At 41.5% G+C, this 16,350-nt stretch overlaps 1 protein-coding gene across 4 annotated transcripts in view; it reads right to left on the minus strand.

Annotated features, from left to right (window-relative positions):
• Positions 1-16,350, minus strand: part of DEPTOR (DEP domain containing MTOR interacting protein) — a 75,423-nt gene that overhangs the window by 32,036 nt on the left and 27,037 nt on the right. For all 4 annotated transcript variants that reach the window (XM_087747034.1, XM_087747041.1, XM_087747049.1 and 1 more), the window contains exons 3-5: positions 15,609-15,787; positions 13,560-13,683; positions 7,803-7,981 (exon numbers count right to left, since the gene is read on the minus strand). In XM_087747034.1, the coding sequence (XP_087603160.1) occupies positions 7,803-7,981; positions 13,560-13,683; positions 15,609-15,787 (482 nt within the window). The remainder of the gene's footprint in view (positions 1-7,802; positions 7,982-13,559; positions 13,684-15,608; positions 15,788-16,350) is intronic.

The following is a 16,350-nucleotide window of genomic DNA, read 5'->3' on the forward strand; positions in this document are numbered from 1 at the left end:
TCTTTCCTCACTTAAAGACAAAAGCAGCACTGAACTCTTTCCAGTGGTGCACAACACATTTCCAAGCCTTCCACTGCATGAGGCAGCAGCCCCAGTCTATTCGCAAGTATACTTTATCTTTTTACTGAGGTAGTTTCCTCCATTAAAATGACGTTAAACGCAGTTCGAAGCTGCAGGAGATCATTCTGGACCTTCACATTACCGGCTGCAATGGTCTGTGCCTTCATATAGCAAGGCACAGATGACCATAACGGTTTTCACCTCTGAAGTGGCAGGACATTGCCCCAAAGTTGCTGACGTATGCAGGATGATGAGACACACGTTGGCGGGCTGCAGGGAGCGGTCCGGGGGGCTGCTGGTTTACCTGAAGGAGAGCACGGCTCCCGCCAGCTCCCAAAGCGTGCCCTGGGAAGGGTCTGGCTCCAGCCCTGTGTCTTTTTGCTTCCTCGGTCCTGTCTCCTAAGCAGAACCAGTATTTAAAAGGGAAGGAAATAAATCAACACTGTAAAATAATGGTTCCTTAAAAAAATGCCTCTCTCCGTGGACAGCACACAGCTTGCTGAGCCCCTCTCCTCTGTGCCTCAGGCCTTTTGCCAGCTGGGTTTCAGTCCCTTGCCAGAGAAGCAGTGGAAGCGTGTCTGTCCACTTTGGCTTGCACAGAGCGGGGGTGAGCCCAAGAGCTTGGAAAACACCGACCAGCAGCTGAGACCCGCACAGCGCGGCTGCTGGGCTTTCAGCTGGCCCCACGCTGCCCACCTCTGCCACACGGCCCCCCCACTCCTGCCCCCTCCCTCTGCCACCCCTGCCTTGCACCGACGCACGTGCGGCCGGAGGAGAATAACCAACACTTTCTTCTGCATTGGACAATGCTTTTCCACTCCTCTCAAAGCCTTCCTGTTTTTCTAAAGCTAATCTGGCATCTGCAAATGCATTTTAATAATGGCACCTATTCAGATTAGTTTCCTTTTACACATTGATGAATTCCACCTGCTTGGAGCTCCCTCAAATCAAGGACGAGAGACTACAGATGTTCAGCGAGCACAAGGTCTTGAGTCTTCGATTCCCTGCACCATATAAACATGACGCTTGCATCTCCACCTTTTATGAATGTATATATGCTACGCAGACTGTAGGTAAGCCCACCTGTGAATGTACTCAACCAGCATGTTAAACTCCTGGCAGTGCAGCTGTACTGAACGGTATTGTTTTCTCATTTGGATTACAAGGAATTCGCTTTGAATGGACAATGGATCTAAGCTTGACCTGCTCTCATTTCCACCGACCCTCTCGTATAAAACTGCAGGGCAGATGCTGGCACTGAAATACAACGTCCAGAGAGCTGTTCCAGCTCATTGTAGCTAAGGGTGAAGCCAGTAAGCGTGTCCAGAAGTAGATCCTGGACCTGTAAGTAGTTCCAGAAAAAAAGCTGTGGTATAATTAGAGAACCATGTCTCCTGAGCTGTTTCAATGAACTGTGGTATATTCATGTAGTACAAAAAAAGTCTAGACAACTTTTATACTGCCTTTAAAGCTTACGATAGACAACTGTCAAAAGTTCCTTGGGAACTGAAATAGAGAGTATCCTGCTCTTATTAAAGTGGTATGTTCTGCTCAGTGCATTAACATTTTATTTCAGCTGTCTTAAAATAGGTATGCAGATAAGTGTTCCTATATACATTTTGTCTTTCCAGTAGGTTTGCCATCTATGTGCAGTCTATTTTCAAATACACACGACTTACTCTAGCATGAAAAGCCAGTGTTGAATCACACTCATTTCAGCAGTCTTTTCAGTTTGTATATGAGGATTTATCGTCTTTAATTTAGCAAGTTTACAGAACATAGCCAACTGCTTTTCTTTGCTTCCAAATAAAGTATGGAAAGTACAGTCTGTGGCAAGGGAAGCAGAAGATGAAAAGGCCCATCTGGGTATCTTTTTTCTGTTGCAGCTGTTAAAAACTGAAACCCATTCTCTGTCAGAAAAATAGAATTTGGGAGTTAATATGAGAAGAAGTCTTCATGTGTTATTTACATAATGCATAGAGCGTGTGGCTCTTTCAAAAACCAAACCCATTCCTGCTTTACATAAAGACAACTGCAAGAAGAGCACAATGAGAAGCCAGCAGAATAGGAGCTGGAAGATTATACAATTACATACGAAGTTCTTCTTCTCCGACTTTCCTACCAGGGCAAAACCATGAAAAATATGCAAAGTGGTCTCCAGATTTAGCATAAGCAGTCGAATTACTGTGGGTGAGGTTACCGTCCCTATGTGTGCGAACTGTCGGGGAAGAACTCCCACACAAATAAACAACTGAGTGCCTCTGCATGGCATCGTCTCAGGGGGAACCGGGCTTATAATAAAAACAAAGCTGTGTTGCAGGACTTCAAAGACTAACTGAAGGTTTGTGTTTTACTGAGATAAATCAAAGCGCCACCTGTAAAAATGTGATGTTTTATAATTTTTAGCATGGAGTATACACAATGAATGCTTGGATATATCCAACAGCTGATGTGATCCAGGTGTTAACCAACTAGAAAAATTATATAAAACATCTATGCGTTAATTTTGGAGGAGAAAACGTATGACCATTTAAGTCAAAGATTTATGGAACGCTTCAATGGCACTTATAACCTGCTACCTGTGGTTGATATTTCCAAGAAAAGGGGTTCCAAAGAGAAATCTCAAATTAAGGAAAAAGTGTATATTTCGCATATATGGCAAGTTTTCACTTACAAAATAAGAAATGTCAGCTAATCATAAGCAACTGGGCATCTAAAGTAAATGTAGCAACACATACTTTACACTTTACAGAAATTTTAGATGAGAGAGGAAAAGCTTTTCAACAAAAGCAAAAGAAATAATACTTTCTTAGATATTTAATCTACTCCACAATTATAACAAATTTACAACTGCATCATGTATCTTGACGCTTGAAACTAAATGCACTGATCATCTTGTTAAAGGAAATTTTGCTGTATAAAGGTACAGAGTCCTTGCAAAGAATAGGGAAAATTAAATACATGTTTTAAGACTTTTCTGCAGAGACAGGGAGATAGCGTATGTCAATATTTACTGTTCTCACTAAGTCACTATAAAATGTTTGTTTTCATCTCTGAAAGTAATTTGCACAGTGGAGTTTTGCTGATAAAAGATTAACCCTTTGAGAGGTGGTCAGCACCTGCCTCTGGGCTAAGCCAGAAGAACACATGTGTGCCTTGAACACACCAGGTCTGGCCAAGTGCAATTAACTCAACAAAACTTTTTAAAGCTGGAAGCTATTCTAAAGGGGGCTGGGGACAGAAGACTCTTATGCCTAAGACAGGTTACCACATATTTACTATTATTATAAAATCCTAGCACTGATAAAATGTTTCAAAGAAGATACCTGCTAACTAGTCATCTCCACAAGAGATGTTTCCACCCCTCATTCATTCAGGAAAGCAAAGTCTATGGCCTTCCCAAACCCACCGCACATGTTCCTTTGCTGGTCTAAGGCTGGGAATCTGCATCCCGCTCCCCTGGAGTGGAGAGCCATGCAAACCGCTTCGTGCTGAACCGTGCTGCAGTCGCTGCCTGGGGAAGGTGCTGGAGGGATGTCAGATCCTGTGTGTCAGAGATGAAATAACACCCGGCGCATGCTCTTCAAGGTAAGCAGCAGCTTGGAAAAACAGCAACGGCAAAAGAGAGAGAATGTCATCTGGCACGGGAAGACGAGTGCTGCGGCTCAGACCTGGACTTCTTGCGGGCTCGAGCGGGAGAGCGGCACACGCCGTACTGTCGGCAGTGCAGGGCAATCGCTACGTGTTTACACTCCACAAGATGTTGAAAAGTATTTCTAAATGTGCTATGGTTTGGTCACTGCCACAAAGGAAATGCAAATATTCATCTTGCAAAGTGCAGGTGCTATCTTAAGAAGGCATAGGTTCCTCTTAACAGTATTAACCAGATTTTAAAATGGAAAGTATTTATCACGTGCAATTCCAGACCTTAAACCTTTCTGCGAGGCAGGCAGATGTTTCGCCATCCCCCCAGCCTCCATACCCAACGAGTCCTCAGAGGAGGACAGGAGGACTTAGCCTGTCACGTCAGTGGTGCTCTGCTGCTGGGGCTGCAGGCGCAGGGTAAGTGCTGCAGCAAGTGCCATAACCAAGTATGAACCAAAAAATGATGCCGGAAAGAGCTCTGTGGATACCCTCTTTCCTCCTTGGACATCTCAGTATCTCTGTTTTCCAGCTGAGCAAGGGCTGTGACTGTGCATGGATGTTCATGCTCTCCTCTGCCTTCCCCCCAGCCCATCCTTGCTTCAGTCTGATCTACCCTGGAGCTGGCAGAGAACTTCCTTCTTCTCTTGCTGCACGTGAATTTTGACCACAGTAGCTAATCTGTCTCACCATTTCCGTACGAAGAAGAACTAGGAAAGATTCAGTCTCCTGGAAGAAGGTCTTATCTGTTAATATTACAAAGCTCTACATGCCTCACTGTACTCGAAATGGGCTTTTCTACAGCTGAGAATTGTGTTCCGCGCGCCTTTTGTCCCTGCCCTTATTGAATGTGCATCACCGTGCTTATCGTTCTTCGCACAATCTTTATTCCTATATTCTGGCGAAGACCATCAGTTTTCACAAGTGCAGAATAACTACTGGCAATTACACTGCCAGCACAAGCCTTCAAGAAATGTACAGTGCATAATACCCTGCTACTTATAGCATAATACCCTGCTACTTATATTTTTTTTTATTCCATAGTACCTAGGGGTACCAGTTCATAGGAAAGGACATCTGGCTCCTATTTGTGAAAATGGTGGTTTGTGGGTTACAGTTTATACGCGCCAGTGGGATTTTGGAAGGAAGCAATTCAGCACTTAAGCACGTTTCATTTTCATGTATGGCAGGGGAAATATGTATACTTATATATGCCCAAAGAGCTCAGGAAGATTATTTTTAAGCTGAAACATTTGATGTTTTTAGAGCATTTATACAATTCCTCTTAAACCGCTGTTTTCGTTTTTAAAATGAGCATCAGTGTTTGTTTCCTGTGTGAAACCTGGTTTGTGTCTGAGCAATTAAAGTGCAGACAAATGTGACAGGAAGCTGTTTTGAGTACAGTCCCTCAGCTGCAGAATACAGCTTCTCTCAGTAATTGACATGAAATGAAAGTCAGCATCAGGAAAAATAAATTGCACAATGCAGTTGTGGCTGGAAAATTACTACTGAGATTGGCAACTTGATGCAACTATTTCTATTACTTTCTATTGCATTAGGCAAGGTAATAAATACTTCATAAGAATAGTAGAGCAAGCTTTATTTTATTCCATGTTGTGGATATCAAACAATATTCCTAGCAAAAGATTGCCTTTAGGGCAGGAAAATGTTTTATTCCCCACTCCTGCACAGTCGAGAGTCTTTCTGCTGGTTCTGCCAACAAGGATGCCAATTAGTGTCAAGTAACATTTTGGTACTGATGATGAGATACAAAACAAAGGCAGCATAGTATGGCGAAATTAATTTACTGTACTAGGAGGTAGAAAAACACCTTTTTTTTTTTTTTGGTAATTGGACCTAGAATTCAGCGAGACGGGGAGAAAAAAGAGAATGCCACTCCTGCCATTTTACAGTTTATATCCCCAGTTCTGTACTGGGAGTTCTCATTTCAAGCTCCCTTCTTAGAGGAAGCCAGCATTACATAAAGCTTCCAAATGCACAGGTTGTATCCACTTGCTAAGGTGAACCCCACACCAGCTCTGTGTTAGTTCTGCTAGTACTTTCATCAATATCCCTAACACTATCTAGACAAATTGTTTCAGTGAAATCCAGAGGAGAATGAAATCTCCTGTTTAGGAGCGTGCACAAAGCACATCCACTCGTACAGATAAATCTCAAGGACATCATTCAGTTTTATTTTACTTCCAGCTTCCCCATCAAGTCAGTGTGAAATCCCCACTGACTTACCTTTGCCCCAATAAAAGCCGAGTGAGGAAGATGACGGTATCTTGGCGTGAGAAGGCCTCTTCCTCAGCAGTCAACCAACTCCCAGCGCCCCGTCCGCGGTCACTTCATGAGTTTCAAATCTCTTTCTAACAGGGCGCTTTGCATGTGCTCTTGGCTGCTAGAAGAGGATGGGCAGGGGATAAATCTGCAAAACTGGCCAGGGCAATCCATGAAGGTGAGCAGCGCCAGCCTCGCTCAGGAATGCCCCCAGAAACCTGGCTTAAGGGGAGCAAAATTATTTCCCTGCCAAGGTGCAGTGCTGAGGATTTGCCTTAGTGAATGAAACAATGCTTGGTCTGCAATAAAAGCCACATCCTGACTTTCTGAGCTCTGCAAAGATTTCAATAGCAAAGTAAATCCAGCTTTGCACCATATGTCAAGTCCTGACTTTATTTCCTCTGCAAAAACACCAATAACAGAGTAAATCTCACTCCTGTCTTTTTCTTTCTTTTTTTTTTTTTTTTTTTTTTTAAGGAAAGTTTACCTTGTATATAATACACAGAAAATGCTTGGGTAAAAATAGGAATGAAATCATTGCTGCTGTAAAGAGGAGGGGTGGCATACCTTCCCTGCCCATCAAGCTCCAAGCAGTTGGCACCCTATAAATCATAGGAAGTGCAGGGGTAATTATAGAACTGGAAGCTGATTACTGTAAACATTCAGGAGTAGCTCCTAGTAATGGGAAGCTAAAGATAACATGAGCATGATTACAACCATGAAGGAACTGTGCAGGTCACTTTTACACCCCCATTTTCCTCTACGCCTTAAAACTAGATTTTCTCACAAAGCAACAAGCAACCTAGTCAATCTAGCACCTTGTATATTAACAACCTGTTAATATTGTGAATTGTTTGTTCTCCGTCAGAATTAGTGTTGATGTGACAACATTCGGATCACCGGGATCTGATTACTTCCCTGTTGTGCATTAAGCAACGTAGCTAACAGCTTCTGCCAGCCTGTTCTGTCATCTCCTGGCACCCATTCATCACTCCCAGAGGCACTGCAACGCGTTTACGGTGGAAAACGCCTGGTCACAGAAGGGCAACTTGCACTGAGAGTAGATGATGACAACATGTAAAATGGGTTTTAGTGCCAGGCGTGTTCACTTCACCCTCGGGGCAGTACGGAGAGAAAACTCTGTCTTTTCCACCCTTAACAGACGGAGCTTCTTGGCGAAGGTGCATCTGCCAGACACGTTGTGCTGGACCATGATGAAATATTTGATTCCAGCCTCAAAGAAGTTACACCACCATGACAAATATAATAACACTTCAGCTGAAAGCGATACCCTCCTTCTTGCCCAAACATACTAGAACAACTCTGCAACATGATCAAGAGGGAAAGCTGCTCTTCTGGCATCAGATTGTGCTCTGCTCCTGTCCTCAAGTAGGAAGATACACAGAACCTGTCATTTTTATTCTACATAGAGAATTTAGCTTATTTGTGGCTCTAATCCCTACGTGAGCCTTACAAAGTTATTATTTACCTCAATTATACATATTGTTGATAACAAGTTCTACAAGTTAATTACCACAAGTGCAGGAGCATTGATTTTCATCCACACCCTCATGTTGTTGTTATACAATCCCGAATTCTAGCTGTACTGTGCATTTGAGGCAGAATTTTCAGAGCTCGTACAAGGAGCTTTTGAAAAAGCCACCATTTTTTTAAATAAAGTTACCTAGACTCCTATCTGAAATTATTTAGAACTTGGACATATTATGACTAAGAAGACAAGAGCCTCTCCACATGATTTGACCTGAAGAAAGTGCTACAAAAGTGTAGCTTTTGTTACCTGGTAGTAAATTTCTCACCGTGCTGTATAATCCCATGCTCCAAAAGTCTGCGGCCGAGCTGCTCTGCTTCAGTCCGTGTCGTGGCCTCTCCTTCCTGGATGAGCCAGTCAATGAACTCCGATGCCACGAAGGTCCGTTCGTACTTGACTCCTTCCTCTTCCCTGGCTTGCAGAAGGGTATTTTCAGAACTCATCAGCCTGGTATGGGGGGAAAAAATTGGTGCGGAAAAATACTGCTAGGGAAAACGGTTCTTCAGAAAAGCAACTCCAGATCCATTCTGGCAAATCTCACCGATACTAAGCAAGCATATGTGAACCTTTCACTGACTTACTAAATCTTTCCTCAAGCTATCAATCTAAATTTAGGATGTGAATTTTAACTGTTTAGTCAAGAAATTTAGGCTTTATATCCCTGTGTGACGTTAATGCTTTCTTGTTTTTTTCCCTAAAAGAAAACAAGGCTTTTCAGTTTCACATTTCCCAAAGTCATTTAGATGGTTTTGAAAATTCTCCCCATAAGCTCTAAACCAGCTGCAGAAAAATTCAAGAGGAAGAAAAAAATGTAGTTCTGTGGTTTGGGTGGTTGATAAATATTTAGCGTCCAACACTTAGCGATGCAGCTGCAAACAGTGAGTTACACACCTGAACACATTTGAACATCTGTGCCTCAGCTGGCTCTGTGTAACACCAGAGTTCAGAGGAACATCCTGAGGTGTCTCTAAATCTCCTAGCAATTGGCATGTACCTAGCTTAAAGATACTAATAAAATTCTTCTCCATTCAAGTAACCTATGCAAATGACACAGTATTAAAAAAAACGAAAAAAGCCTCACTATTTTGTTAATGCAAAAGGTTGACAAGTTTGAAAAAGAAGACAGTTTGAAAGAAGAAACAAGAATCGCTCCCTTTTAATACAGAATCCCTTTTCTTTTGTTTTGTTGGGAGACTGAGCACCATAGCCTCCTTATTTACTAATTTCTTTTTTCTTCATAATTATTTTATTTATTATAGGCTAATAATAGGACTAGTGGTAAGGCGCTCAGAATAACAGCTCAAGAATGGCATGGCTATTTTTTCCATGTAAGACTAATAAGTAAGTCCCCTCCCTTCACTAACTATTTTGAAATTAAGGGCACAACTGAACTACAACAGGAATATTCTGGAAGTGCTTAATCTTTGCCCTTCTGATCAAAAATTTGAATTTCATGTAAATCCATACATGGGCCATCTCCTTCTTAAACTGCCAGCATGTCCGGAGTTCATGGAATATAACTTCACCTCCTTTGGGAGGCATCAGAAAAATCTGTGCCATAAGAACACAGAGAGAAGTTTCATTTGAAATTATAATGAAGAGGTTTGACAGGATCCAGCCCCTGTTGTTTCACCTGAAAGATTTATTCCCTTGACTTTAACGAGAGCTAACTGGAAGCCTGAACTGACTGGATCTGACCACCAGGCAGCAGATCATCAAACCAGGCAAAGGCTGCTCAACCACAGCTGTATCTTAGTGGCAGACAGAATGAACTGCTCGTTTAGATGTTGGTGCATCATTGCCAGCACCTCTGAGTAAGAGCTAAGAAAGTCAAAATTAGCTGAAGTCAGGGATGAGGCCAAAAGCAAGAATATGTGCCACAGGGGACAAGGTATTAACTCCAGAACTCTTGCAAAGACTTTATTCTTTTTCATGTTTTGATTTACAAGCATCTGCATGCAAGGCAACATTTTGTCCCACACTAACCACATCTAATACAGACAGAGCTCCAAGGGACCATCTTTAAATGTGTCTCGTTCACCAGGCTTTTTCCCCCCAGAAAAACAGCAAACCCAAAGCTCGTGTCTTTTTGTACCATCTGCTGCATGGTTACCTAGAATTGGTTACCCAGGCTCTGCAGGCACCAAATAAAAAATCCTTAGGATTGTGTTAATTGTTCTTTGATGAGTCTATAATTAGTTGACCAGCTCATTGAAGTTGCAGATAGAGAGGTCCTTGAAAAGAGATGCTAATCGTTAGATTTTTACAGAGACACAAAAGAAATTTGGAAAAATATCAAGTGGAAAAACACTCAGCTTGACATTTCACACCCTTCTGCGTGTGCCCAGAATAGCACTGCAAAGGATTTGGACTTGTGAACAAACAGACACGACAAATCAACAGTTTAACAAACCCAGAAACAGCAATCCATAGACTTATATCGTTAACTGAAGTAAATCACTGTAACTCCACGGCTGTCAACAAAGCTGTACCAATTTACATCAGCCAAAAACCTGGCCTTTCATTAGCCAGAATTGGAAACTGCCTCCCTCTCTTCTGTTTTCTCCTTGTTTCAAAAAAACATGAGGCCATTCATGTCAAAACATATTATTTGCTAATACTGGTGTTATCCTGCATTAAGGGAATGTATTTAGCCAAACACTGAAATGCAAAAGAACACTTTAACCTTGTTTTATCTAAATAACTGCACCAGAGGACAAATTTGAATTAACCACTGATGAGTTAAAATGAAAGTGATTTAAAGAATGCAGTCTCAAAATTATCTGAATGATTTCCTGAAATTAAAACCATAAATCTGCCTTCTTTCACTGTGAAATCTGGTTGAAAAATCTCAGTTGAAGTCAACATCATGAGATGACTTACAGCTCCTAAGCCCGACTGCACCAGAAACACAACAATCCTGTGTGCCTGACCAAAACCTACTGAGAATTACAAACATCATAAAAATAGGGTGCCTGCACAACTTGATTTTTTTTTTTTTAAAGCTATGAAAGGTCTGTGCTGGATTTGTTTAAGATTTGCAGGGAGGGCTTTGTTCAACAGAACATGTTTATCTCATTCGATCTGTTTGGTCAGTCCTGTAGAGTATGAAAACCGATACCATCTTTGGACCTAATAAACTATTCAACAATTTTCAGACAAAGCTGTAGGAAAACCAGTAGGTTTCATCTCTAGTTATAAACTCGAAACTCAAAGCATGTTCACAGAAAGGATTACCAAAGTTTGCAATGATGTGCAGGGAATCTGAGCTGATTTATGATTTTTTAGTGCAAATGACGGGAGAATACAGTCAGAGACTGATTTTAAATCTTCTAAAGGCACAAGTACAGCCACCGAAGCTGTCCACAGTAGGTGAAGGAGGTAATGCCACAAGAGAAGAGAATCCAGGGTACAAGAAGCTTTGTGGTCACACAGAAAGGAGACAGGGAAAGGGAGCTCCTCACCATGGGGACAGACCGAATGTTCCTGTGTCCCACCCAGGGCAGAGCACCGGCCATTTACCCGAAACAGATGTCTGAATGCAGGGAACCTGCCTAACGCATCCATTCCTCTGCCTGTGCAACAGCCTACTGATCCTCCTAAAGCATTTTGCTCGGTTTACCCGTTGAGGGTACCAATCTGCGTGGACCGATGTTGGATAACGTCTGCAATTTTTGGCAAGCACAAACTACCCCTGGCTCCTGAACGTAACGGTACTCCAGCCCTAATGCAGTGGGTGGAGAAGAGCAGGAAATAGTATTATAATGTCTATCTCAAACTAGCAAAGCCTAGTGAAGATCAGCAACACCTACAAAATTAGACACAGATTTTCAAAATATGTTGGATTCAGATAGATTTCCTTTGGCGTAGTTGTGATTTTTTTTTAAATTAAGCCTTCAGGCATTTTGATAAACAATTCGAATATGCTGGTGACTTTACGTCTGTGCATGAATACTTTTCTCCAGTTGTTGCCATTTAATAACTATTTTAATTGCACTGAATTAATGTTTTCTTTCTCAAAACTATAAGCAAACTGATACAACAGATACATTACACATACAGACATTTCACTGCAGAACTCTTTCTGTAGTAGTCTGACTTTCAGTATTAGATTTTGAGTTTAAAATGCATCCAATGAAACTGTGAAGGTGTTGCTGATAAGCATGCATGGACAAGGGACCCAACAAAATCTGAGTGCTCTGCACACTGGATTTGCTACAATAAACAAAGGGAAGCCCAGATAGCCCAGGTACGCATTCTTATCTCCCATGAGTATGAAATATTTCCAATGATCCATGGAGAATTTTGACTAGCTTTGACTGTCACAGACGCGTTTCGAAATGCCATGTATTTTTAAACTATACTATATTTAGCATTCAGGGCTAGTTTTTAAAGTTTGTGAACCCTTTACATACGTTGCCTAGGAGCAACCACCTCATGAGGATGCAGTTATATTTAGATATAGGTGCTGCTTTTGGCATTAACTCCTTTTCCAAGATGGGAACAATCCATACTGTTATGAAAAATTTTCTGCTGGTATAATGTTGGACAAACTGGACACTAGATACTGGTTTGGAGACAGTCCTTCACACAGAGAAATGGGGATGGAAGCAGACACTGGCAGAACAGAGTTCTTCCCCCCATGGCTCCTTTCATGCAGAGGACTGTTATCAGCCTCACCAACAAAAAATGATTTTGCTCACAGAAGAACTGAAATAGAAATATAGAAAACAAATAGAAAAAAAGGTTTGCTACCGTAGACACACCAATTGGCTTTTCATAGCATGGGCCAGGCTTGGAGGCACTGCGTGTTACAGAGTCTAAAGGAGCAAACACTATGCTTAATAAGGCACAGGAGATTTTGGAGGTGAGTGATTCAATTCATCTGTCCCAGTGCATCCAGTGAAGGATTTTTTCCAGTGGTGTATTTTCTTGTGTATTATACTTTTTTTTTTTTTTTTACTTCAAATAGTCAGAGTCACTGAGTCTCAGGGAATTTTATATGATCGGTGCAACAAAAGAGGTGGCATTTACAATTCTTGGTTTATATTTCAGTTTAATGCTTTTTTCACCAAACTGACCTTCAGAGCCTTCTAACCCTGAAAACAGTATTTATCATCAGCTTTTAAACTTGGGATTGTCCTGAGTGCTTTATTCTAAGAGGGAAACAAAATTACTCCAGCCAGAAGACACAGCGTCTCTCCTGGCTGCTTCATGCTTCTGCTCTAACCATGCAGGCGAGTGGGGGGGATTCAGTCTGCAGCAATACTTCAAGCTTTTTGGTAAATAACATATAACAACTTTTCCATTAGTTTGTAGCACATGCCAACATGCTTTTTATTCACTCTGCTTGAAAGTACCGCGTCACAATCTCTACATCCTCAATAAAAATGTCATTAATTATAGATTGGGAAGTATGGTTAAGCTGCCTCGTTATTTGATGGAAGTAATCCAGTGGGATATTCAGTATCTCAGCATAATCATCTGTTTCAAATCTTAATTAAATGTTCTTGGCTGGGATTTTTTTGAAACTACACTTAATATAACCTTTCTGATGTAGAAGCTTTGCAGACTGGAACACTGAAGATTAATTTCACCTATTATTTAAAATAGATAAGATATGGAGTCTCAACAGATATGTAGCCACTTGTTCAGTACATGTTGATGTACCAAAGGTTTAGGTCTTGTGATTACAATTTTACATGACAAATCATCCATTAGTAATTATTTTTACAGAATAGAGTTCAAGGGCTTAAATTCACATTGGGTTCTCATATAGGATGTATTTACAACCCGGAACATAAGAAAAAGCAATTTCATTTTAAATAAAGTGCTACAAGTGAACATGGTAGAAAAGCGAAAGGGAAATGGGAGACAGAAAGGTTACCAAATAAAGTCACGGGATTACCCAGACCCATTCCTGCATGATTTGAAGGACTCTGACTATTCAAAAATAGATTAAGAAGTATCGTTTGCTTCCGGTCGTCCTATTAGCAACACATTATGGGTACTGAATGCAACATACTTCTCATAGAGTCTTTGTCCTCTCATGAAGACCTTCACCTCATTGTCCAGCGGAAACGTCCCGTCGTCTTTTCTGAAGCGGTAGAACAGTTTGGCGTCCTTGAATTCCTTATGCTCATCACAGACTGAAAGGTAAAATAAAAAAAAAATCACAGGGATGTTAAGGAGTTCAGCATCCATTTAGCAGGTATCGCTGCTGAACTTCAAAGCAAGCACGCATGGAGCCTAACCCCCCGTATTTCTGAGCATACAACTTTATTCAGTTCTAATAAATGATGAAAGGCTGGAGAAAACTTTCAGATAGGCAATGAAATTTCTAGGTGAGGGGGATAGGTGTTCATCAGTTTTGTGAGTATTACTGCAAACATAAAGAGCAAAAAAGCAACCATCTGCTATATACCCAGAAAACCTTTTGACGAAAACAGTCTGTTAGCTTATTTGTTTAAAAGGCCACCAGTGTAGAACACCGAATAATTTAAGGACTGGCAACCTTCTTGAAGTTACTTGTATCAGTTGAGTGATGCTGTAGGAAAGTTGAGACTCGCTGCAGGAACAGTTAAAATCAGAGCCTTCTGCCCTCTTAAAATTGTCTCAATTGCTCTGCCATGCCACCTAGCAAATGGCAGGTACAGCAGGAGCACAATGCAAAATGCTAAATAAGGTTTATAAGAGAGAAGCTGACGATGGGCTCCTGTAAATGCAGAACAGAGGTCCAGCAAGGACATAAATTAACGGGAAAGACAGCCCAACCAAGCTGCTCCTAGCAGAGTTGTCAGCCCACACACATGGGCTCACCTTCTGCCCCAGAGGAGCAGGAACTGGTACCCCTTTCACTGGACACGGGAGTTGAAAGGATGCTCTGAGCATCCTGCAGAACCTGGCTGAACTTCTCCGAATTTGCCCTAGCTCACTTCATAAGCAAATTTATTAAATTTGAGTGCAATATGCGAATTTTTTTAAGAAACACCTGCTCTATGTGTAATATATACACACACATATATAAAATTTGTATGGAAGTTACAGCGTGCAATTGGATCCTGAGGTAGAAAACATCTGAAGGTTGTTAAAGCTTTAAACAAGCATTCAGCAATAAAACATCTATTGCTCAATTAAATTAAGTCACTCAGGCATCCATGCAACTCTTCACTGACATTTTCTCAATAGAGGATTAAGCAGCCAGATTTGAATACCCTATAATTACTTTATTCTTTAACTATCTACCGTGAGTCCCAGTTTCCATAACAACCCAGAATTTTAATTTAATAGCTGAGCAGAAGCTGTAGAAGTGGCATTCATTCAATATGTGCATTTCTTCCTTTAATTAAGATGTTGTTAATGCATTGCAGATAGCGGCAGTATTGCTGCACATACAGTGACCCCTGCATAAAGTCAACATTCGTCTGTTCGTAGTTGCTCTGCTTTCTCTTAAAAAAGAAACAAATGGTACATTTTGCCTTTTCAAAATGGGTAATACTATACACTTGAAATCAAGGCCTTGGATGTTCTTTGTTCATGTGCTTCCTAGCCTTTTTGTGCACTAAAAGGCAACTAAATGCTACCACTGAATTGGAAGTCTCCTTTTAACAGCATAAACTGTTATTCAAGAAGCTGAAAGGAACAGATCTCAAATAGACAACAAGTTTAGGAGACAATTAATCAGGGCACAGTCGGACCACTAACTTTCTTGCAGCTGTACCAGCACTAATGTTTGTGCAGCTGGTGTGAGGGCCAGGGCCAGAGAACTAATCCACGTGAGAAAAATGATCTTTTTTTGCCGGCTGATTTTTCAGATGGGTTTTTCAGCTGGAAAACTGTGCTCTGGGGAGCAGGGAGGTGAGGGCAGAGGGGAGAGAGGGGACAGGATCCATCTGGGGCTGTTCTGCAGGCAGAGAAGCAGCAGCACAGTTCAAGGGAGATGCTCCCTTTGTGGCAGGGAAAGGATCCTACCTGTCCTATACTTGGTTGAAGAGCAGGAGTGGGATTTCCCTTTGCTTCACAGCAGTCAATAAAATTTAGCCTATAACTTTTTAGCAGCTGATATCACACTTACCATGGTGGATAATGCTGTGATCCAATAATTTCTGCACCAGTTTAATTGCTGTCTCCCGGTCGGAGGCCTCTTTATGGTCAATCAGCCAATCGATCAACTCTTTGGCAACAAAGCAGTTGGGGTATGTCTTGAGGTGGTGACGCCGATCTTTAATGACCTTTTCTTCATGCAGTCGGAGCCTGGGGGTCAAATCACCTTGTGAATATTATTTGCAAACAGCCTCTATAACTAGCAAGATTGGGGCAAGAGTGGAGCAGAGGCACCCAAGCCCTGCTCACGGGATGGGCTTTGCAGGTGTTGGACGGAAGAGGAAGAGACTCAGTCACACCTTCGGCAGTGGCGTCTGACCACCAGGCAATCCACAGCAACCATTTGTTACAAATTTAAACCCCATATTTGGAAAAACTGGTTTTCTGCCCAGTGGAAAAGATTAAATAACGAAGACCAGCACAGCATACTAAGCCCATTAAAATACTTCCTGTAGGTCAATTAAACTGTCAATAATTTGGAATTAATCTTCCCACATTACCACTAATACATTCCATGTTACTCTTTTACATTGTGGTATCACTGCCGTAGATTATTTTTTTTTTGTTCATCTCATTCATTTTTTTAGCTCTAGTTTCTTCCTTCGTTGGGTAACTGCATTTTGCCTCCAGCTGCACAACAAGCATAGCCTTTATGATTCAAAATTCAGGTGCAAAGCTGTTCCAGCACAATGTTATCTAGCATACAAAAGTTG

The sequence above is a fragment of the Nipponia nippon genome, unplaced genomic scaffold (genome assembly GCF_047370975.1).
Source record: "Nipponia nippon isolate SJK-2023a ecotype South Korea unplaced genomic scaffold, ASM4737097v1 scaffold_1, whole genome shotgun sequence".
Lineage (NCBI taxonomy): Eukaryota > Metazoa > Chordata > Aves > Pelecaniformes > Threskiornithidae > Nipponia > Nipponia nippon.